The 25,888-nt window shown below is 45.3% G+C and overlaps 1 protein-coding gene across 1 annotated transcript in view; it reads right to left on the bottom strand.

The window, feature by feature from the left end:
* Window positions 1-25,888, bottom strand: part of LOC138453414 (probable ATP-dependent RNA helicase DDX53) — a 2,019,656-nt gene that overhangs the window by 614,419 nt on the left and 1,379,349 nt on the right. The window contains exon 11 of the mRNA XM_069606246.1: window positions 7,317-7,404. Within this exon, the coding sequence (XP_069462347.1) occupies window positions 7,317-7,404 (88 nt within the window). The remainder of the gene's footprint in view (window positions 1-7,316; window positions 7,405-25,888) is intronic.

Below are 25,888 nucleotides of genomic sequence, written 5' to 3'. Positions count from 1 at the left end.
GGGGTCGGCTGTGCCCGAAGGCACAAGGGGGCCGCGTCCGGGACCCGGTACTCCTTCTCGTACCGATCCCTTCTAGCCGGCGTTGTGGATGGGTTCTTGAGGAGGGCGAGACCCTCATCCCAGATATCGTCCAGTAGAGGTACAGCGAGGGCCGTCTTCCTCTTGGTCTCGCGCCGTTGATAAAGGAAACCTTCCTTCTTCTCTTCCGGGCAGAGCTGGAAAAGCTTGGATGCCCTGGCGATCATGGCGTGAAACGATCCAATCTCGTCGGGTGGGGAAGCCCGGGTGGGAGGTGACGACGGGAGATCCTCGTCGTAAACCTTGTCGTCAGTACCCGTCGCGGCCGTGTCAGTCCCCGTATCATCCCCACGTGTCGTGGACGGGGAGGAGGGCTGAACAGGGCGCGAAGGTTGAAAAGGAGGTGGAGGATGAATCCTTCTTCTCTTAAGAGAACGTGTGGTAAAAATCTGAAGATGGCTGCCAGAGGCGGGGCTTAGGGAGAGGGCAGTCATTGGCTGTGGTCTGTATGACGCAGAGATCAGTGATTGGTTACTACTACGAAAGATAGATCAGAAATGAAACTGATACTGATATTCCTTACCGAGGATTCCCAGCCTGACGACGGGGAATATTCATGAGCATGTGAATCCATGCCAGACCCCATGCTGGAGAAGCATCGTTATTACTGGTGTGGGGGGGCCGCTTGGAGGGCTCACGACACAGCTGGTTGTGGGTTTGTAGTGAAGAAGGGGAAGGTGTGGGAGGGGGACGGTTGGGCGTTAAAGTTAAAATACACTTGGTGGAACATATTGGATAAATACAGTGTGAAATGTGCACAGTTCTGTGGTAATGTGGAATTCATGATGTGGGGGAATGGGGTTACGTGAAACTGCATGCCGAATTAAGCTACTGAGTTGGAACATGCAATGGCTCTGCAACTATATAAAAGCCCAAACAAATTGTTGCTCAGGCGAATCGGCTGGGAGCAAATATCCTGTTTGGAGACTCATATCCTGGAGCAGCAGGTCACGAAGATAGCATTCGACTGGGGTAATCAAAGATTACATCTCATACTCATCCAGGGTGAAATGTTTGTTCACAAGACATTCCCATTCACATGCACGCAGTCCATCATAGACGCAGAGGTAATAATGCTGAATACCTATGGACCTAATATAGATGGCCATAGCTTTTATGACAGTATACCGACACAGGTAGCCACATTCCCTACTGCTGAGATATCCTGGGGTTTGGAGGGGGCAATTTTAACACCATTCTGAATGTATGTTAAGACCGATCCAGTACAGTTCCTCAGAATAATAGCCAGACTACAGGGGTTACAGCTAGTAGACGTCTAGAGGATTTTCCATGGAGAGCGACAGTGGTATACCTACTAGTCTACTATGCATAATATGCATTCATGATTAGATTTGTGATGTGAGTCAGAGACCTTATTCTCGGATGCCAACAAATGCACGATTCGCCAGAGGACCTTCTCAGATCTCTCTCCCCTAATGCTGGCAATGGCTTGGTCACTTAAACCAGATCCACTGTGAGACTCTGCGTTCTCACTCAGTCTACAGGAAAGTATCATGCAGTACTTCAGAGACAATGTGGGATCTGTGTCAACCATTTCAACACTATGGCAGGTCTTCAAGGTTTATATTAGGGAGATGACAATGGCTTCTAAATTTGGGGTGCTACAATCATTGAGGCCAGACTTGGCCATGGCCGAGGCAAGACTGGGTGAACTCCACAGTCGGTATGCCCAGAACCCCTCGCCTGATCTACTTTTAGAGACAAGAGCCAAACTAGACAATTTTAGAGAACCAGCACTTAGGGAGGTCATATGTCTGGTCAGGCCAGTAACTACAAGATGATATGGGGAGGCTGACAGACCGGGCCTCTATTAGCTCCTTTGGTACAAAGAGAAACTGTCAAAACGTTGATAGCATTAATAACTACTGAGGACGGGAATCAGATGTACAGAAACAAAAACATAAATGTAGTGTTCCAAGCCTTTTATAACAAGCTGTATTAACCAAAAGGGGACGCAACACCAGAGGTAATAGGGAGCTACCTTAAGGAAATACCAACATCTATTATTTACACAGAGGCGTCAGAGGTGCTTGAGACACCCCTGACACCGGAGGAGATCAGAGAGGCAATCTTAGGACTACCAAATGGGATGGCACCAGGCACTGACGGCCTAGTATGGGAATGGTGTTAAGAGTTTGCTGATGTCCTGGTCCCTTTCTGGTTACAAATGTGGCAGGAAGCACTGGGCAAAGGGCAGCTATCCAAGTCGGTACAGGAAGCGGTCAAAGATTCTTCTGAAACCTGGTAAAGTAGCAAGTGACTACACTTCATATCATTCGTTATCTTTAATAAACGTTGGCCCCAAAATATTCCCTAAAGCCATTGCGAATAGGCTACTCCAATTGATGCCATACCTAATCCACCCAGGCCAATCCGGATTTATTCCAGGTAGGGCCACAGCCTTCAATCTTCCTACACTCTACAATGTCATGTCATTGGTTACACCAGTCTCTTGTGCGGTCACTTTATCACTCGACATGTAAAAGGCGTTGGATACGGTACACTGGCCATTCCTATTTGAAATATTGGCGAACTATGGATTTGGGTCCCTGCTTTATAGCATGGGTGAAAGTTTTGTATTCAGGACCTGTGACAAGGGTGTGCACGAATGGGGCAATGTCCTCAGATTGGAGGGTGGCACACGACAGGGGTGTCCACTGTCGCTGTGCTGTTCCCAATGGTTGAAGCCGCTTGCGGACCAGTTATGAGAAAGATCTGGGGACTACGGCCTCCGATTGGGGGTACTTCGACCTGGATGTCTCTCTAAGCAGATATCTTGTAGTATATTTGTAACCCCTCAGAAAACTGTGCAGTGATATTGAACGCTGTTAAGGAAACTGGGAAATACTCTCGTCTCCACAACAGAGATAAGTCCGAAATGTCCCCCCTAACTGATATCAATTTGTTGACAACTGAAACACATGGGGTGAAGGTGGCACCGACCGCCATAAAAAACTTGGGGATAGTTATAATCAGATCTGTAACAGACTGAACAGCACAACTACAACTTAGTATATTTCACAGCAAAGGACTAAACTGTGTAAATGGAGCCAGACACTGATGTCGTTGATGGGCAGGCTATCCCTTATAACAATTTCGGTAGGAAGATAATTTTAATATCTGTTGAATAATGTTCCAGCATGGCCAGGGCGGGCTATACGTAAAGAATTTCCCTCTGCACGGTCTTCGTGTGGATTGATCAGGAAATCAGGCTTAACTGGTCAGCTATGACATGCCCATGGAAGGCTGGAGGTGTCATGGCTCGGCACTGTGAACTACACTATTTAGTGGCACTAGGTTTATACACAGCATATTGGGGGGTGGGGCGAGGGGAACAGGTGATGCCCTGCCTCATGTGAAATTGGAAAAATGCAAAGCTGGGGAGATACCGCTGCAGTCTCCTCTTTTTCGGGGGTAGATATGCCCTGAGTGTCCCGCTGGATCTAGTGGAAGCAAGAGTTGCCTGGAAGAGACTTATGAGGTTGCAGGGTTCCCATATGACAGGCAGACGCCATTATGGGGTTTGCCTGGAATACCACCAACCTTGGATACCTCATTAGAAAGGACCTGGAGGACAGCGGGTTATGCACCATCAGGTGAAGTTTATAAGTTGGGAGGAAATGCACCATCAGGTGAAGTTTATAAGTTGGGAGGAAATTAGCAGCCTTGTGGGAAACACCCCACTTCATTAGATGTATTACTGCCAAATGAGGTCCGCTTTTAGAGCGTGTTGGTCGATATTGGTCAAAACACTTGTGTACGAGCGCGATATAAATAAAATATATCAATTTTCGGCTGAACCTCAGATTAACCCAGGAGTGTCGTATATACATGAGCCCTCGGAGAGCACGAGGACTAAGTGTATTTCAGTCCTGTATAAACAAATCCTTGTGGAGTTGATGTTAAAGGGTCTTAATAATAAGGTGAAATGGGAGCAAGATTTGAACAGAGTTCACAGAGAAGCAATGGCTTGGAATTTGTAGTTTAACAAAGGTGGCATCATACAATCCAAAATGTTGTCTTATTCACTTTAAAATTGTTAACAGGCTGCATACCTGCCAACCAAAATTTGTTGAATTAATATAGATTGAACGACAAGAATAGGAGGACGACTTGATGCACATGCTATACCCGTGCCCTAGATTAGCTCGATTCTGGGCGGGGTTAGGTTGCATTCTGATAGCGATTTGTCAGCAAGAATGCGTGCCCCCCCAGGTGTGCCGCTTAGGTTTTGTTGGTAAAATGCCTGAAGTAAATCATAGATTTTTAAATCTAGGACTGTTGCTAGAAGGCGCACACTGATTGGATGGAAACTGTAACGTCCACCTAGTGTAAACAGGTGGTTTAAAAATGTTGTATGGGCAAATGGCAAGAGGAAGTGTATATGACAAAGTGTATATGACTCTTGCCAACCAGATGTACCCCAAAAGACCTATGGTCCGATTAACACCAATATCTCAGAGCCAAATGAAGTTCAGAAAACAAAGGCGAGGTCGCCAAATTCAAGGCAGAAAACCCATTAAACACTTCTACTATTGGACAGCTCCCATCAACAAATGTCCCCTTTAGCTGTGTGTTTGACGTTAAATAATTGATAAAAATCGACCACTGCAGTATCATTTGATACAACATTTTCTCAGACTCAGCCTATAATTGGTTCTCATCAGATACGCACACTCCCAACTATCCCCTTTATTTTGAGTGATCCAATGTTTTTTACGCTCCCAGAGTTTTTAGTCAGTGTGGACTCAAATCCATGTTTCCGCCACAATTGAAATTGTACCATCATTGAGGCCTGCATACTTGAAATTGCTAGAATATTCTGCATCCACTACTACCTCTGCTTTCTAAGTGCTTGGAAAATGAAAGTTATTGAAATATGTAAATGAGAATAATTTGCACATTTTACTATATCCCTTTTGGATTTATATTATGGAGAATGCTTTGATGCATTCAATTCAAATCGGTTTTCATTTTTTAAAATAAGCGAAGAGTATCAAAGTTATGGCCGGTTGTCCATGAAATAACCAAAAATAAAATAACGAATGAGAAATGACCGAATTTCTTTTGGTTGAAAAACGATAATTACTTATGTGTTTTCGCACTTTTTTTTACTTTTAATAATGCTGCGGGAGACCACCCACAGCCCTACCTTTACTTATACCCTTACCGCACCCCCAACAATCAGCAAAAAAAAGTGGTAATTTCTCCTCTGTTATTTCTGCATTCTGTTACTTCTACGGATACCGTTATAGCCCATGAGGCGATTTCATTTTGATGCAGTCAAATCACACCACTTATTGAAATTCGTGTTTCTATTTCTGTGCATTGCATGTTTTAATCCAAACTAAATATTTCCATGAGGATGTCTTAGGTTCAAAGCCATGAAAATGTTAACACACAGTGGGTCATTTGTGATTGCCAAAGTTTAAAAAGTTCAATGTCTGCTGGAAACCTAGTCTTTTGATGCATTGTCTTACTTAAGAAACCAATCAATTCCTTATGACCTGGCTCTGTCATAAAACATTTCAGATACCGCAAAAGGGAGGATTCTGGAATGCAAATGCTTCAGTTATTTGTTTTTAAGACCACACTAAATGCTCTGCACACCCGTTCTGTGCATATGCTCTGTGTACCCCATTGAGCGCCTGACTTAATGGATCAGTAACTGATTAACGATCAGCCTTTGTTCTGCCAGAGAATTGAAATCTGAAACCTGATCTTGAAACTGCATCAAAAAAATACGGTCCAATTTTGCAACTACATTTGACTTTGAATTTCTTTTCATTGAAAGTGGAATACAAAATAGAAAACCATGCAATAGGTTATTGGTGTGTTATTCCCTCAACTCACCAGTTGATAATTTATTATGTAAAATTGGTGTGCAAAAGGAACACAGATTTAAATGTATTGCTTAAAGACAAATTATGTGAGTTGTGCATTATAGAGGTGAAAAAGCAATGCCTTGACATGGCCACCATTGTAATTTATGCAGGTTTTTGCCAAATATTTCAAGCGTCCCCACCATATCAGCTTGCAGTTGGAAACCAGATATCCCCACTGCCCTGAGAGACCGCATAAATAGTGCTACCTGGTTTGAGGATTTTCCAGGGCATGGATTCCCAGGTATTCCAAAAACCCCTTCACCCTTTCATGGAAGGCTTTCGCCAACATTGTCTCCTTGTCTGATTAGTCTCACACCGGGTCTGTGTCCACAATCGGGTCCATGTCATTCAGGAGGCCAGCCTAAAAGGATGGAGGTGGGTCTCTAGGTGAGGTGGAGAGGATAGTGTCTTATGGTCCCTGTGGGCTGGATCTAATGGTGGAGGAACTGGTAAAGGCCCTGAACGAGTACCCTGGGTCCTCAGGTTGGGCGTAGGAACATTTAGAGTCTAAGAGGCCTTTAAAGTATTGCCACATCAAGGGGGGGATGCATTCGATCTTGAAAATGTAAAAAAAGAAAAAAAAATATATTCCTCCCTTGACTAGGCCTGCATTCTGGAGACATTTGAGTAGATGCAAACCAAATGAGTTCTGTATTTGTATGAATAAATATATTTTGGGAAATTTGGTGGCCCTCCAATGTGAAACTGTGAATCTAATTCTGGATTATTAGATTCTTGAAATCTCTAGGTATTTTCCTCCAATGACCATGACCATGACAATATCACATTTATATGTGTGATGGTTCCTGGGAAGTCAGGGTGTAGTTCCCAAGCACCTCACTGATTTAAAGCTCACAAAATCTAGTACAACACTTTCAATGTACTAGAAAGGGCCTTCACAGAAAATTGTACACGATCGCCAAAACATTTTGAATTCCTCTTTCCAGATCAATATTTATTTGATCCATCAACAATGATCACACATGCACCTATCATATGCACACATGCATAATATCATAATGCCCCTTTGTCCTAAATCCTCTTATGCATTAACTTTTGTGTCTGTTCTTCCCTGGTCTAATGCCACTTCTAATACCACTTCAGCTATCCTCTAAACTATTCTTTCCCTCCCTTTCCCGTCACAGACCACCATTTTGTGTACCCCAAGTGACAGCACAATACACCTTTATCTAGACAAGCCTTTGTGCCATAAGTCAGTACGATGGTGATGGGTGCAATATGTGTGCTTAACTGTACAAATCTACAAATTACATATTGCAATAAACAAACACTGGACACTTTTTTTAAAAGCATATGTGAACATTAACATACCGCTAAATCTAGGGTCCCAACATACACCATCATTGGATTTTTGAGGTAAGATTTTGAGAGTCGACGAACACCGTCTGGCCAAGTAGCACTAAGATGGAAATGAAATCAGAAAAAAAAATTGCATGGTTAATACTCTGTCATATACATAAAACGCATAATATATATGTATATCTCACTAACAAAAAACGCTAAAGGGACGCTATGGTTAAGTTGCACTAGCAAAAACCTATGAAATTCAATGGAAAAGCATTGTTACAGAGACATTATGGTTACAGGTAAAACTGAAAAACCCCAGAATATCGCCAATTATGGTAAGCTAAGCAACCATAAATCGCGCTACCACTGTGCACTACAAGGACTAACACCCATGACATGAAAGATGACATCACAAATGTCATTGATGACATCACATGTGTGGCTCCCTCTTTTTTTTGTTCAGTGTCATAGGTACACCGGGTGCTTTTCTTCACTGCGAGTTAGGAACTCAAAATTGAAAAGGTACTATATTTCTTGACCTTACCCTTCTCATATGGTGTTACACTACTTTCCTTAGGGTTCAGGCACATATTATACATATACATGGGGGAAGAAGCAAGCCTGAAACACAGCAAGCATTTCTGTGCATGAAGATAATCAGTTAGGGTATGAACACTTTCTGGTAGTAGTGCTACTCGGTTGCTAACTGTACTGTCCTTGGAGATGCTCATATTTATATACGTTGTCATCTCTTTATTTTTTGTATATAGTAGCATCATTATGTGGTATGTGAGACATGGTTAGCTACTTAGTACATGTTGCACAGTACACAAAACTTTGAAATAAAATGATTCATCATTTCACTATCCAACATGTGAAGATTTTGAATAGAGCAGCTGTACGACGCATGCTGCAGACAGTGCCTACGTTTGTACAGGAGTTGGTTCATGTACTGGAAAGAACTCTGTAATGCAATGCTGTTTATAGAAATGCATTCGTTAATGAACAGTTTATGTCATAATAGTTCTTCCAATGATCTGTGATAGCTTTCTTCCAACCGTACAATTCCAATCCCTTGTGGAGGCTTTTCATGAAAAATACACATATGATGTCATCTTTCATGTCATGGGTGTTAGTCCTTGTAGTGCACAGTGGTAGTGCAAGTTATGGTTGCTTAGCTTAGCTTACCATAACTGGCGAATTTCTGGGGTTTTTCTGTTTTAACTTCAACCATAACGTCCCTGTAACAACGCTTTTCCATTGAATTTCATAGGTTTTTGCTAGTGCAACTTAACCATAACGTCCCTTTAACAACGTTTTTTGTTAAAGAATTTCATAGATTTTTATTAGGGCACTATGAACGTAACGTTACTTTAGCATAGAGTATTTAACAATGATGCTATGTTTGTAGTATCACACCTTCACCATAACGTCCCTTTAGCAATATATTTTGTGGCTGATTAGGATATAAAGCTCCTTTCAGAGTGTCGCAATGCAAGTGCCAGTGAAGGGAGGCAGTGCGGCGTGCATCGTATATCCGCCACACAATTGTATGCAAAATGGAAGGAACTGTGGTAATGTGGAAAACAATGCATTGGAAACAGATAGAAATCTGTGGCTGTTAAAACAGATGGTTCTGCATGTTGCAAGTGCGCAACAGCAAGTACAAACATTATTCCTATTCTTCCGAAAAGGGCAGCAAGGTAATGTGTGTAGAGCGTGCACAATTCACAAATGCAGTAATATCAACAGGAACGTTATTTGTGGGGAAAACTGTTTGTGCTGTGAAACAATAGATTACCATTTGTACAGTACGACAATGGCACAAGTTGTAAAAAGACAAATACACTTCTTCACAATGTACGGCGCTTTCTCCATTTCCAGACCAAATAAAAAATAACTCGCCTACATGGGTGTCTGCATAATGGGATGCACAATTATGCAGGAGATTGGAAACAGAAGCATTACCTGGCCTGCTGACTCCCTCAGCACAAGTGGCACTGAAAATCGTGTTACATGGTGTTCATTTGTCCCTCCACAATCAACAATAATATTGTGATAAAGCGTCACCAAAGTCTCACACAGACAAACCAAAAGCAATCGCTTCAGTGTAGCTGTTACATACATGTACGCACCCACATGATACACTCCACACAACTTCCACCGGACTCTACTTGACAGTGAATGGCAAACAATGTATGTACAATTCACCCACAAAGCATACGCTATGGCTAGTACAACACACAGCCATAAGCTCACCCTCTGCATTTAGGTCGACAAATATACCGTATAGCACAGTCTGTGCGTGCACTCCACACCCAGAAAGCCTATTGCGCAATCTTGCGTCCTCCACAGACAAAAGTGTAAGGTGGCCATGTGCAAAAGGGGCATATGTTACAAGTACAACGCTTCAACTGTTGCGATTTGCGTGGACTTTTCCAGGTGTGTGCACGCGGGAGTAGGGCAATAAATGTCAACAAGGATAGGGGATGTCTTTGTAGTGGTGGCTCTGAAAAAAGCTGTTTTGTTTTTAAACAACTTCTACAGTAATAACTTTATTTAGGGCTTTTATAATTGTTTTTATTTGTTTCACTACGCCTCACATTCTAACAATACCGTCTTCAGTGCAACCAGTAGATTGGAAAACCAAATGTCATTGCCACTGGGCAACAATGAAATGCCATTTCCATTGAGACGGTGCACATATCGATCACCAATGTTGTCATTGTCACAGCAGTACATCCCAGCAGCACGCAAAAAGTTACACATGCACCTGTTGATAAGAAGCCTTCCCACCTCTGGCTGCCGACAACATTCAATGGGACAGTTATATACTGGACTTGGTGGTATACATGAGAAAAGCACCTTCGCAGCGGCAGAAATGTGCTGCACTTCTTTCATCATCTTTTTGAGTTGACAGTACACACTTGCACAAGCTATGGAACCCAAAAGCAATGCTCCATAATGCACTACCACAACGTATACAGTACCGAAACTGGCCCCTCTATGCAAGCAAATGGTCGAGAGTACGGACAGCGACAACGCACCACAAAGTCTCCATTTCGTCCAAATTCAAATTGCCATTAAGGCCTCTTTCCACGGCTTACTGGAGCAGATCTAGCACAAAGCGATCACCCACTATGAAACCTGTACTTCTGGCCATCTGTGCCTGTCTCAGTACACAGAGTATTTAAAGAAAATATGGCCGCTGTTTCCTGTGACGCACACTAACCACCTGATTGGACAATTGCAACAATCGCATTTCCATTGGCCAGCATGTTCAAAAGTGCAGAATGTAGCATGTGCAACGCGCAAAGTTTCGTAAGGGCCACGCCCCGGTAAATCATGACCAGTCCTCCTTCCATTTCCACTATCATCTTCCCATTACGCCCTTATTCCGTATTGCTAAGTACTGACGCACGCACCCACCAAAGCCCTCCAAGACTTCAGCAGTTTACAATGTCAGTTCTCCACAAGACTTTCTATGTACCGTTACAAAATCAGCCTGCACGTGTGCGGTTATTGGAAAGCACGTTCAGTGGAAACTTCAGTGAAACATTGCATGAGTAATACATGCACATTCAGCCACATAAGCACCCTTCACCACAAAAGAAAGGTATAGACAGATTTGCTGCAGTATGTTACCCATAGCATACACTATGTTAGCAAAACAGGAACTCTGTTCTTTCTTTCCAACAATGCTACAAACATTGTTCCCCACTAACCCACCTACTACATAACTCGTAAAAAGAAGGCACTAACGCCACCACTAAATGTATCTTAGCAACCTACAGTCACTTTCCAAAAGGTTAGTCTCTGCACGGCTGTGGTGCTGTGTACACTGCACTGTTGTCACAGGCCCTTTTTAAATCTGCCAGCTTCCACTCTACGCCCTCAGCAACTCATCCGTAAGAGGAGTGCGCCTGAATGCCAGGGATCATCTCTGCTAGTCTAAAATGTCTGCAATACCTCACAGTGACTGCCAACAATAAAATAAAAGCCCTGTGCATTATACGGAAGGCCTTCTGGTCCCTGGACCTCAATACCTTGCACTGTGACTTCCTAAATATCTGCTTGCTCCAGCTCTTCGCTCATCCGCCTCGTACTCCCTCAGGGTCAGTTGCTTCTACATGCAACCGCATGGTGATCGATGTTTTTCTTCTTCTGCGGCCTCCCTGTGCAACACGCCCTCTGTCTCCCTGGACCTTGAGGAGTAGCATTGTTGGGTCTGAAAGCACCTTAAATCCTTTCCATGTACTTCTTATTTTTCCCTTCCTTTCCCATACTCACTTCCTGGCTGAAAAGTATTGTGCACTGCTTTCCTACCCACCCTATACTCTGTGCCCCAGGCCACCTCCATCTCTACAGTTCCACCCCTCCACTAGCTTTCTACCAACCCCCACACTTGGGGACTGTTTTCTATAACCCTAACAGTGCAGCCACCACTTCATGTGTACACTTATCCTTGCACTTGCTAGCACCGGCTGTAGTTGCATGTATTTAGATTTGTTATTGTTCCCATGTACTGCACTTTGCCCTCCCCCTTCCCATTCACTTGCTCACTCTCAATGTCAGCAGTTCTAGAGGAATCGATGTTTTTTTGCGGCCTCCATTCCGCCTCCCTTTCCTCGACACGCCTTCACACACTTGTATGTAGGCGCAATACAAATGTCACAAAATACCATAGCAGATCATATAATACACACACTGCATTCATAACATGCTGCCTGCCACGTACCTTGTAAACTTCAGAATATGGTCTTCCCAAATATGGTCTTCCCACTGTAATCCATGCACTACAAATGTCGAGAAAAGTGAACCCACAAAAGCAGCAGGGAACGTATATTAGCAACGTTAAGCAAGTGCATGCAGTGCATACATACAAACAGGATGCATGCCCCTTAGCTTGCACACTTTCCCCATAGCCTCCTACATTTATCGATACCAACAAACCTTCTTTCACACTGTCTGTGTACACACCACAACCAGCCACCACATTGCCCAATGGCTTAGCCTCCACATGGCCAATGACATAGGTGCCATCCTAAAAAGAGCCGGAAATGCCACATCGAATCCTCAAAGTGCAGTGGAATCTGCGGCCTTACTGTGCTAGAAACTGGAGGGGGAGGGAAGAGTGGGGGGAGGATTGTGAAACAGGGGTGGGGATTGTCTCTTTAGGATGGTCTCTAAACACATTTTTTTTTTCTTTTTATCGAGTGTTTGTTATGTACGAGCATGCATAATTTGTTTTCCTTATTTTCCCTCTTTTGCTCACTGTCTGCTTCTGCTCCTCACATTTTTCTTGCCTGAAGATGAACACTCATCTTACATTTCTACAGAATCCTCTGCAATGCTTCGTGCAGAGTGGCAAACACAACAGCATTGCCAATGGAGGTAAAAAAATGCCATTTCCTTTAATTTACTGGAAATCTGGCTGGTTACTAATGCTTTCATAGTCCATGCAGAACATCCCAGCACTGCACATAAAGTTGTACATGCTTCCGTTTATCCAACATCTCCCGACCACTTGCTGTGCACAATTTACACCGGCATTCTCCCATTGTCCTCTTGGTGTCATTGATGAGAAAATCACCTTTGTAGTAGGAAACATCTCCATCACAGCTGTCTGCAACTTCTTTAAGTAAGCCAGCAAACGAGAGCACGACATGTGCGCCAAATGTAGTCCTCCAAAATGCACGACCACCACATCTACAGTACCAACAGAGGCCACATATTTGCAAATGGGATTCTGTGCACCCGAAACCCCACTCAAATTGCCCCAAAAAGCCTGCACTCGTTCCAACTGAAAGTCTGTATCGAAGCCTCTTTCCACAGCATACATGCACAAAGGTATCACCAACTATAATCACTCGCCGTCTGTCCATCTCTGCCAACCTCACTGCATCGAGCTTTGGGTGAATATGTCACCGTCCCTTCTGATCAACCACACCTTTGAATCCTGATTGGAGAATCCCCATAGTTCCATTTGCGAAGCCCCCATGCTCAGAAGGCCATTATGTGGTATGTTGCAGATTTCCAGCTACAGCTAGGGACACGCCCCAGTAAAACAGACACAAGACTTCTTCCCTTTGCATACAAACTCTCGGCATTGCACACTATCTTTTCTGTACACAACTCCATATTTCCTGTTACACACTCTGAGAGCACGTTCCCTTTCCTTCCAAAGCCCCTCCAACACAAACGTTTCCTACAGGATGCCCTATTTCAGCATCCACAATGATCCTGCGGTGCACCCAGCACACCTATCACCATGCACACAACAGTGCACCGTTGCCCACACCCAGCACTACACTATTAATCCATGTATGCGACCATGTGGGCAGCTAACATTGTGCATAAAACATACGTAGCAGCACTGCAAGCCAACTCTCTCGCACCATAAAACACCCATTCATGAAAACAGGTAGCTATTAGCTGCATCCACAAACATACCACAGCCTCAATCACCCCTACCCGCCGCCGTTCACAAAATATTGTGTCACTACCAACCTAACCACAACATATTCACAACATTGGGCCTACTTCAACAAATCTGCAAACAGCATAGTATATAACCCATACAAACTACACTTCAACCACAACCTCTGCCATACTGCCAGTATGCACACACTGCAACCAGCATCCACACTGCGTGACTTTTCATTGCACCATCAGCAACAACCTCGGCATTGAACACTATCATTTCTATACACAACTCTATATTTCCTGTTAAACACTCAGAGCACGTTCCCTTTTCTTCCAAAGCCCCTCCACCACAAATGTTTCCTACAAGATGCCCTATTTCAGCATCCACAATGATCCTGCGGCACGCCCAGCACACCTTTCGCCATGCACACAACAGTCCACCCCTGCCCACACCCAGCACAACACTATGAATTCATGCATGCGACCATGAGGGCAGCTAACATTGTGCATAAACTTAACATACGTAGCGGCACTGCAACCCAACTCCCGCACACCATAAAACACCCATTCACGAAAACAGGTAGCTATTAGCTGCATCCACAAACATACCATAGCCTCCATCACCCCTACCCACTGCCATTCACAAAATATTGTGTCACTACCAACCTAACCAAAACATTGGCACTTCAACAAATCTGCACACAGCATATTATAGAACCCATACAAACAACCCTTTAACCATACTGCCAGTATGCACACACTGCACCCAGTGCACACACCATCACTTTTCATTGCACCATCTCCAAGCACACACAAAAAAACTTTACCATCTCCTACCGGCGATCTCACCAGTGTAACCAAACATACATACCTGCCACCTCACTTCTGCTGCTCTATGGCGTCTGAAATATACTCCACAACCATTCTTTACAGGTCACCACCCTATGCCAGATACAAAGTCAAAATGCATTAGGGGTGTGGGTTTCCTCAAGTGATAGGCTCTTCAATGCAAGGCCTATGGCCTTTGGCCATTCACCCAATAGGCTAGGCCTTACAAACAAGCACGGCAACGTAATGCCACCATGCATGTGCCCATATCATCAACTACGCCTACCACATACACACCACTGCCACCAGCACTCTTACCCAACCTGTACATGCACCCACCAATCACATACTGAACCTCTGCATTGCACCCAATCATAAAAGCAGGTCGCGATCCGGACAATCTACAAACATACCACAGCCTCCACCACCCCTACCCACACCCATTAACAAAGTATTGTGTCAATACCAACCTACCCACAACTCTTTCACCACATTGGGCCTACTTCAACAATTCAGCACACACCATAGTTACCAAGCACAGTGAAGGTGCACTTCTACCATATTCTCTTCCATACTAACAGTATGCAACCCCAGCACCCAGTTCCCACACTGCATTACTTTTCACAGCACCATCGCCAATTACACATCAAAAACTTAACCATGTTATAACTGTTTACTCACCTGCAATACCAAACATGTATGCATGGCAGCTCACTTCTCCTACTCTATTGCGTCTGAAATATGCTCTACACCCACTATTTACAGGTCACCAACTGCTGCACAATCCAAAATGCATTACTGCTGAGTGTGTCGGAAACTCCTAGCCTCTTGATTGCATGTCTAGGCCTTCAAGACTGACTGTGACATAATGGCACCATCCATTGCACCATGTCACCAACTTCGACTATCCACATACAGAGCACTAGCACCAGCACTCCTACCCAACCTGTGAACCGCCATGTAACTATGTAGCAACACATTGCACCACTTACCATAATGTGGAAAGAAAACACACTCTCCTACACCCCTCTGCCCTTTCATTCATATACCATGGCCATCCCCACTTCCATTCCCAAACTATTGTGTCACTGCCAAACTACCCACAATCGGTTCGCAACCTATGTCATGTGCACTTCATTTCCCTACTGAAAGTGCTATACCACCGCTCACCATGTAACAAGGCTTGTGCAAACAGTGCCTCCAACCACCGCACAAAGTAGTCCCCTGTCTAGCTACCCGCAACTTGACGCAGTACGTGCGAAAACTGCAGGCACTCCTCCGTCTTCTTCCACCTACCTATGTCAAATGAACCACTTCTCACTCCCCCACCCGTTCCTTCACTTATTGCCGCCAACACATTCCATACGGTACATTTCCCACTGTCCTCCGATACACCATGGTGATTTTCCCCAAAAATGTTGACACACCACGCTTCCCTCCAGCCAACCAACAGCCACTTCCAACCTTCTCTGACAGCATGCTGTACCGCCAGCCAATGACACTTCTGTCCACGAAGCGAACAGGGAAATCACAAATCTTTTGGGACGTACATTTCAGTTCTTTGCAACAAAAGTACCGGTTGAAATTCCACCAACCACACAAAAGCACACTTTGCTCCTGCCGCAAATCTGGTGAAAATCTGTCCAGCTGTTCGGGCTGTAGCCGTGCGCAAAGTTTTTCCCCATTCAGTCTAAAGAAGAAAAAAAATGTGGACCCCCCCCTATAACTTTGCCCCCCGCATAAAACCACACCCAACTTGGCAAAACGGCCATATACTTTTTTTGCAAAGTTTCATGAGGATTCGTCCAGGGGGAATGAAGTTATAAGTCACCGAAAAAGTGCTCTTCCTAGGAGTTTAGCAACTTAACCATAACTACACGGCCGCTATATATATATATATATATATAAAAAACAAAGTCATGTTTGTTCGTGAGTTTGTATGGGGCGTTCTTGAGGACGTAACTCATGAACGGTGAGGTCTGGTGTCATGAATTTGGCATGGGATGTTCTTTATTTCATTGCCAAATTAATGCAACTATTTCGGCCCAGATAGATCACCCAGTTCCCGAGATAATAACCTTTTTGTTTTTCGGCATTACGTTTTGTGGTGTTTCACCGCCATCTACAGGTCATTTGTAGAAAGTGCTCATCATCGTGCATCGAAGCTGAAACATGATCCACACCCAATTAATTTCTACCGCAAAATTTTGTAAAGGACAGATACTTCACCCGCATGACATCAAAAGGAATTTTGCTACAATTTGAAGATAACATGGATGAATCAGTTGATTTACATCAGGTTCCATGTATAACAAAAATACTTCTTTCTTCTGTATTCTCTCCTTTCATTAATGCTTTAATCTATTTTTACAGAAATGCCACGAAAAAAAGAGCAGTATTTAATCCTACCCGAATCAAAACAAATCATTGCAAGCTGAAACGTTCTCAACATTCTGAAGAAGGAAGATCTCAAGACCATGAAGCTGATGGAATTCAACATGCTTTCAGACAGAACAATGAACGTGCTCAAGATCCTGAAGCAAGACTTACTAATTGGAGAATTTGTGCTGCTAAAAAATCAAAGCAACAAAACTACTGGAGAAACTGAAACACTTGCAGTTAAGAGAATTAGTCCTGCTGAACAACGAAGAAATGAAACTGCTGAAGGAACTGAAGCGTGACTTACTGATCTGAGAACCTGTGCTGCTAAAAAACAAAGCAATGAAACTGCTTAACAGACAGAAGTGAAACTAACCGATCAGAGATTTAAAAGTCTGAGAATTGATATCCCAGGCATAGCAGAGTAGTTAAGATAGTATTATATAAATTATCTTCAGTAAGGCCTCCCCATCAAAATATTTTACAAATAATGTGTGCACAAAAGAATAAAAGTGTGTTTAAGCAAGTGAACTAATTGCAAATATTCAGTATCATAAGAGGATTATAAACACAAATACATACTTCAGGGAAAAAAAGTTTAAGTGACGGTTGAGATGAATATGTTCAATGAAACATTGACATTTAGTGTAAAAAAACATTAGTTGAAGTGATATTAAGGTGCCAGTTTATACAACAAAACCACAGAAATGCAGCAGGTATTACACCTCAACTCTGAGTCCTCAGTGGGACAGACCTGGAGAGTATAATATCACAGGTAACATCACTGAAAGTTAGATCACACTGATGATATCGCGGTTAGATGATATCCTAACAAACATGTGTCGGACCGTATTGAATGCGTATTTGGAATCAAAACATACTGAGCCCTTTGCAACTCAGTCCTTACATGGCTACCTGTTGCATGAAAACCCAGTATAGTAAGTTAGGTACTCAAAAGTGGTCAATTCGACCTTCATTACATGTTGAAATGTAGTCTGCATGGTGCAGTCACATGTTATTAAGTCCACACTATAGTCTTTCAGAGCATGATGAAGAATAGACACGATTAATGTAACCAATAATTTGCATCAGTCCAGAGTAGGATAGTAACAAATGAGAAGGAACAGTTTTCTAAATCCCTTTCTTTTCTTATAGCTACAGTCACTTAAATCAAGGAAAAGGTAGGCCCCCGAACATGTGAGAAGTGTGATGAATCAGATGGTGTCATCACTACTTTCCCCTGAGGTGGCCTCTCCCCAATGTGACCAGGAGACCCCAGTCGCTACCTGATCCTGACCCTGGGGGTGGCTATATGAGGGAGGATCACATGGGGGCGGATGCCCTCGGGAAGGTGTCATGACCTCATCGGACGAGACATATCTCCCTTTTTCTTTTGCGGATACTCCGCCATCTCCCTTGCCTTATTGGCATATAGTCATACCTCCCCTTACCCACCTAGGAAGGTTAAGGAAAAAACATCCCATACTTTGCACACAAGTCGCCAAAACCTGACTTGCTTCAAAAAAGTATTTTTTCAGACTTTCCATACAAGTCACCAGAACGGACTTTCCTTTTCCTAAATGCCAAATTACTGGGACACGGAGGATGTGCAGAGTAATGCAGAGCAATGGAGGCCAAGAGCACAAGCTGTGCTCTAGTTGTTGCAAGGAACGGCAAGTTGCCAGGAGATTTAAACGAGCAGACAAGCTGAAGGAGAGAAGCTGGCCAGAGTACTCTAGTCCTATCCGTGTCACCCGAGGGACTGCAGGGCTGGTGCAAGGTCTGTGGAGCCAACGGTCGAACCGAAGGTATCGAGAAGAGTGGACTGCAAGGAACGACACACTGCGAGGATGCAAGAAGCAGACAGGAAGCTTCACAGCGTTTGCAGGTGCCAGAGAGCCGCCTCCTAACCGCCTGAGCTCAGAGAGAAACCGTTTGGAAGAGCGCAAGTCAGAGGCGGCGAGAAGACGAATAAAAGCAGGCTTGCCGCAGTAAAGCCTATACACGCCATCAAGAGCCAGTGCATTATTCCAAGGGGCGAAAGGGGACACTGGGGAATTTTGGAAATCCTCCTGAAAGCAAATAAGTTTGAAGTGTATGAGGGAGAACGAGCAACTGAATATTGCTAAAAGAGCATTTAAGAGACGGTCAGGTTTGTGAGTATATTTCGCATACCTATAAAAAAAGAAGCCCTGTCAGGGTAGTATAGCAGGCAAAGTCAAGACATAACAAAAAACATATAGGAAACTATCAAGTTTCTAAGGGTGTGCAGCGCACATATATTTAAAAAAAGCCCTGGTAGACTAGTATACCAGGCAGATTCAAGTCACAAGAGAAAGCCCTGCCAGGAGAGTATACCAGGCCAACAGAAGTTGCAAGCGTGTTCATAGCGAAAAGCCCCAGCAGAAAAGTGTTCTAGGAAGATGCAAGCTGCAAAAGAAAATCCTAGTAAGAAAGCATACCAGACAAAGTTAAGTTGAACAGTGTGTAAAAATACCTATGCTAAGCAAGTCCTGGTACGGATATAGAAGGACTGTCAAAAGGCTTAGTTAAAATATACCAAGAGGAGAGAAAACCTGGCAAGGGAGTACACCAGGTATCCTACAAAAATACAGACTAACAGCCAAGTTGTTTATATGCCAATTGTGCTGTTGATCAAAAGTAACCCAAGGTACTGATATTTTTGATACTATTAAGCAGAGTAAAGAGAAATCCAGGGGATGGATGGGAACCACCATATGGGAATAGTTTCTTACCTGTAACTCCATTTCTCCAGCATTGGTATCTTTCATGGATTCACATGCTTAGAATATTCCCCGTCGTCAGACTGGGACCCCTCGGTACACATATATAGCCTTTTCCTATAGGAAAACTTTCGACACTTTTGTGTCCTATCTACGTCCTTTTAGGACCCGCCTACGCATGCTCTGTACGCCGTCCCAGTATAAGAGGCCCGCCCCCGCGGTTCCCCTTCAGATTTCGGCCCCTCCAAAGTTGGAAGGGTTAAACTTATCAATCAAATACATTGCATTCCGGGGAGGTTTGGCGGGCGCATGTGAATCAATGAAAGATACAAATGCTGGAGAAATGGAGTTACAGGTAAGAAACTATTCCCTTCTCCAGCATTGGATCTTTCATGGATTCACATGCTTAGAATAGATTGTATAGCAGTAACACTTGAGACGGCGGTGAGAATGTAATGTAATATACCCTCACCATACTACACAATGCATATGTACAGTAGGAATAAGTTAACTCATATAACCCTACCCACATAAAGCATATTGTCATAAAAAAGGTAGAAAACAGATTCTCCACAGCGTGGAGCTTACCTTACTGAAACAGATGGAGCAGGACAGCTCTTCCCATCTGCACCTCCTCCGCATGCTGCCTGGCAAGGCAGTAGTGGCGGGTAAACGTGTGGGGCACTGACCATGCCGCAGCCTGGCATATGTCCGTCAGCGGAATTCCTGCCCATAAAGCTGCTGAGGAGGACATTGATCTTGTAGAATGGGCTCTAGGATGTCCTTGCAGTGGCCTTCCGGCCTTGGAGTGACAAAACGCAATCGTCGATGAGACCCATCGAGCCAATCCCTGTTTAGAGATTGCTTTTCCTCTCGTCGACGGACCATATGCGATGAACAGTTGTCGAGTAGACCCGAGTTCCTGTGTACGATGTAGGTAAAATTTCAGAGCCCTCTTAACGTCCAGGGTATGAGGAGCTTTTTCTGCTGTTGTTGATGGTGTCGCGAAGAAAGTAGGGAGAACAATGGACGAGTGTTTGTGATACACTGTCGGAACTTTTGGGACGAACGTAGGATTAGTTGCCAGGACCACTTTGTCCTTAAAGAATCTTAGGTATGGCGGGTCTACGACCAGCGCTTGCAGTTCCGAGATTCTCCTAGCTGATGTGATAGCAATCAAGAATGCCAACTTCCACGATATGAATTTTATGTCGGACGTGGCCATAGGCTCAAAAGGCGGTTTCATTAAGCCTGCCAACACTGTGTTGAGACTCCAAGTTGGGGGGAAACGTTTTACCGGGGGAAAAATTCAGAATAAACCCCTCATGAAGTGTTTCACAAGTCTGTCGCTAAATAGAGGAGACGACTGCCTCTTCTTCGTGAACCTTGAGATGGCCGCCAGGTGCACCTTTATCAATGTGAAGGATAGCCCCCTCTCCGCCAAGAGGAGCAGGTAAGGTAGAACTTGTTCCGGCGTCATCAACAACGGTTGTAGGCCTTGTTGTCCTCGACACCATTCACAGAACCTCTGCCACTTATAGGAGTAAGATTTATTTGTAGAAGGGGCTCGAGCCGCCTGCAGAATTTTTTGACAATCCTCCGCAACGTTTAAAGCACCGAACTCCGAAAAGTCAGGAGCCAGGCTGTAAGGTTGAGACTGTCCGGGTCGTGATGCCACACCGTGCCTTTGTCCCGGGATAGTAGGTTCGGGACTCTCGGAAACGTCATGGGATGTTCCAGCGACAGGTGAAGCAGGTCGGAGAACCACGGTTGCCTCGGCCAGTATGGTGCCACTAGAATTACCCGGCAATTGTATCTGCGTATCCACTGTATTGCCCTCCGTATGAGACGGAACAGGGGAAAAGCATAAAGGAACATGTCCGTCCATGGGAAGGAGAATGCCTCCCCCACGGAACCCTTTTGAGGCCATCTGCTTGTGAATTACTCGCATTTCTTGTTGTCTTTGGTCGCGAAGGCGTCCAGAGGGGGGTGACCCCATTTCTCAAACACTCAGCAGGTGAACTGTGTCCATTTCCCACTCGTGTATTTGGGCCATGCTTCTGCTGAGGGAGTCTGCTTGCGAGTTCCTCACTCCCGGGAGGTGGTGAGCCACGATGGAAATTTCGTGCTTTAATGCCCAATGCCAAGTTTTCTGGGCTTCTATGGAAAGAGTTCTTGATCGCGTCCCTCCTTGTTTCCTCAGATAAAACATGGCCGTTGTATTGTCGGTCAGTACTTGTACTCGCAAACTCTTGATGTGTGGTAGGAATGCCTTCAAGGCCCATCGTACTGCTCTGAGCTCCAACACGTTTATGTGTAGGAGTGACTCCGTTGGGGACCAGCGACCTTGCGTTTGGAGAGCACCCATGTCAGCTCCCCATCCGGTTAGGGACGCATCCGTGATTATGGTTCGCTGAGACTCCAGTTCCTGTAGGGGTACACCATTGTTCAGATTGTGGAAACTCTGCGACCACTGAAGGGTCCGAAGCAGCTTCTTGTCGTCGATGGTTATCTTGTCTGACCACGATCCTTGAGCCTGCATCTATCGGTCCGCGAGGAATTCCTGGACTGGCCTCATGAATAGGCGACAGTTTGCCAGCAGATGGATGCAGGATGCCATGGCCCCTAGGACCGAAACGTATTTTCTCACTGAGAGCCTGGTGTTTCGCCGTAGTCGGCTCGCTAGCTGATTGAGTCTTTAGGTTCTGTCGAGAGAAGGTTTCACTAGCCCTAACTGGGTCTCGAGCTGTGCCCCCAGGAATACCAGCGTTCTCGATGGCCGCAGAGAGGATTTTTCGAAGTTTATGGCGAATCCCAGCTGTTGTAGAAGCTGCATGGTGGCTTGTAAACTTGTGTTGGTCGACGCTGGGGAGGATCCCCTTACCAGCCAGTCGTCGAGGTATGGGTATACATGGTGGCCTTGCTTCCTTAGCCAGGCCGCTACTGGAGCCAGGCATTTCGTGAACATTCTGGGGGAGGTCTTGAGCCCAAAGGGAAGAACCGTGAACTGGTAGTGTGTCCGCCCTATTACAAATCTCAGGAATTTCCTGTGTTTCCGACACATTGGAATATGGAAGTACGCGTCCTGTAAATCCAGGGACGTTACAAAATCCCCCTCTTGAACGGCGCGGTTCACTTCCTGCAGAGTGAGCATCTTGAATTTTAGGCTCTTTAAAGACTTGTTGAAATCGCGTAAGTCTAAAATGGGACGCCATTTGCCGTTCGGCTTTTTTACGACGAAGTATCTTGAGTGGACTCCTTGACCTCTCTGTGATGTTGGAACTAATTCCATCACGCCCTTTGCTAACATGAGTGTTACCTCTTGTTGCAGTATCTTCAGATGGGAATGAGCGGTGAACGCAGGTGGAATGTGCGGAGGGCTGTGTTTGAATTGTAGAGAGTGTCCATTTCTTATAGTGTCCAGCACCCATTGATCCGTCGTAATTCGTTCCCATTCGTCGACATATGCTGACACTCTTCCCCCCAGAACGGTGTGTTGTATGTCACTGCTGATCTTTATTTTGCTCGTCTCTCGACGACGACGGATAGGATGGTCTTTTCCTGGACGTCTGGAAGTTAGGGCGTCGGTTTGCCGTTTGGGAAGCACGTCTGTATCCCTGGGAGGGGTAAGCTGATCTGCCAAAGGATCTGTCTCCAGACGCAGAGAATCTGGAATTACCTGAAGCCCCTCTAAAGTGACAAAAAGACTTGTAGCTTCGGCCACTCTGGAGGGCACCCAATGAACGTGCCGTGTCCGAGTCCTCTTTCATTCCCTTTAGGGCTTCGTCCACCTTCTCACCGAATAGAAGGTCTCCCTCAAAAGGCATATCTAAAACTTTGTATTGTACCTCTGGCCTGAAGTAGGTACACTTAAGCCGTGACTGTCGTCGTAATATGACCCCATTATTGACTTGCTTGAAGCCTGACTCAGCGAGGTCCACCACGATGTTTATTGCGTGATTTGAGGCTTCCTCACCCTCTCGGACAAGTAACATCGCTGCCTTCCTATGCTCTTCCGGAAGATGATCAAGCAACGGAGCTAGCCTGTGCCACATCTCCCTGTCGTATCTGGCTATAATCGCCAGAGAGTTTGTGGCCTTTACTGTGGTTGCTCCCACGGATAGCACTTTTTTGCCAAAGGCATCCTGGCGTCTCGCTTCGTTTTCAGGTGGAGTCGTGCACTTGTGCTGGGCCTTTGCCTTTCTCGTCGCTGCCGCCGACACCATCGAGTCCGGCGTTGGTTGGGAGGATAAAAACTTGGGCGTAGACTCTGGAGCCTTAAACTTTTTTTCAAGTCGTCCTTTCACTGCCGGCTCTGGAAAAGGGTGACGCATTGTCTGCAACCCCTCCTTCCACACGTGGTCTAGTATTGGTATTGAGAACACGGACCTCCTTCTCTTACCCATGTGGTCGAACAAAAAACAATCCTTTTTCTGTTCTTCCTGGGACAAACCAAATTCTTTACACGCCTTCTCCATCATAGAATGGAATGATGCAATGTCGTCCGGAGGGGACGGGTGAGCTGGGCTTCTAGGGGTTTCCAACTCTACCTCTGACTCCCAGGTTGGATCCCTGGAGGGGGATAATGAGATATCCGACATGGCTCCCCTGTCAGACTCCGAATCTGGCAGCTCACCTTCCTCTTGTGCTAGAGCTGAGATTGGCGTGCGTAGGTGCGTCGGTGGACGGGACGGGCCCGGCTCGTCGACAGGTGACTGTGGCAGGTTTGCCTGAGGTAGTCTCTGGTCCAACGACTGTAGCAAGGACTGAAGCGTGAACAGAATTTCCAGCGACAAAACAGATTGAGGATTGAGAAGAGGGGCAGATACCGGTACACCGGATCCCCTCGTCGACGACTTGTCGGCCACTCGTAGCCCTAGGTCTGCTGGGCCAGCTATTCTCTCGCTCTCGTCCTCCGAGGACAGCGACACAGCCTGTTCTTGTAGCAAAGTATCCGGGGGGATTGGATCAAAAACTTCTGGCCTCCAGGCCTCCTGTAGAACCCCGTCGACGAGGCCATTGTCGCCGCCGCTGTCGGTGAGACGGTGGATGCCACCTGCGTCAGTGGCAGGACGGGGGACGATGACAGGACTGCCGTCGACGACGGTGACTTAGCAGGTGGTTTAGGCGGTCCCGCCTTTTCCACGCTTGGCCTGCTTTTACTCGACTCTCGACTCGTGGTCGATCGATGATGATCGCCCGAGGAGGATTTCGGCCTTTCCTTTTCGTGCTTTTTTGATGACGATGATTTTTTTGACGAGGAGTCTCTAGCTGAGTGACTCCCAGATGACTCTTTTTCCGTCAGATGAGATTTCTTCGCCGGTGGTTCCGACGAGGTAGCGTGGCGTGATATTTTTGCCGATTGTGTGGAGCCTACCTCCGAAGGTGGGTATGCCCCCGCTCCGTCATTCAGCCATGCCAGCAGGCGTCGACTCCGGTCTTTGAGGGTTTTTTGAGAAAACCCTTTGCATATGTCGAAGTTATCCGCTGAATGATGAGGGTGGAGGCAATATATACAATTCATATGTCCGTCCCCCTCGTAAACTTTTTTCAAGCCGCACGTCGCACACGGACGGAACAGCGCTTTTCTTGACATGGAGGACATTTTCTCTAGCTCCAACTTCAGGTATACAACCTTGTACGAAGTAGTAAGACAACGTGAGGAGATCCCACTACTTTGGAGACTGTTGAAATCTGAAGGGGAACCGCGGGGGCGGGCCTCTTATACTGGGACGGCCTACGGAGCATGCGTAGGCGGGTCCTAAAAGGACGTAGATAGGACACAAAAGTGTCGAAAGTTTTCCTATAGGAAAAGGCTATATATGTGTACCGAGAGGTCCCAGTCTGACGACGGGGAATATTCTAAGCATGTGAATCCATGAAAGATCCGATGCTGGAGAAGGAACAAAGAAATCTACCCTTCTGGAATGTTTGTGTTAGAGTTAACCAATTCTTTTGTGAACTTTTATACCATACTCAAGGCCAAAGAAATTCCTCTTTTCACCTTAAAGTTCATTTTGTTAGAATGTGAGGGCCAGAATAGTACTTTGGACATCTTGACATTGGACAGACCCTTAGTTTTTGTTAGGTAGGGAAATACCTCAGAGTAGGGACAGAAACATTTCCAAATCCCCTTTTTCATTTGTATTACAAGTTTATGGTAAAAACCGTACGTTCTTGTGTCCATGTCCCATTCCTGGCATCTCACAGAAGGTAATG

Source organism: Ambystoma mexicanum, chromosome 4p (genome assembly GCF_040938575.1).
Source record: "Ambystoma mexicanum isolate Mex_15411 chromosome 4p, UKY_AmexF1_1, whole genome shotgun sequence".
Lineage (NCBI taxonomy): Eukaryota > Metazoa > Chordata > Amphibia > Caudata > Ambystomatidae > Ambystoma > Ambystoma mexicanum.
Note: the sequence above shows the minus strand (reverse complement) of the source record. Positions and strands in the feature narration are given on the sequence as shown.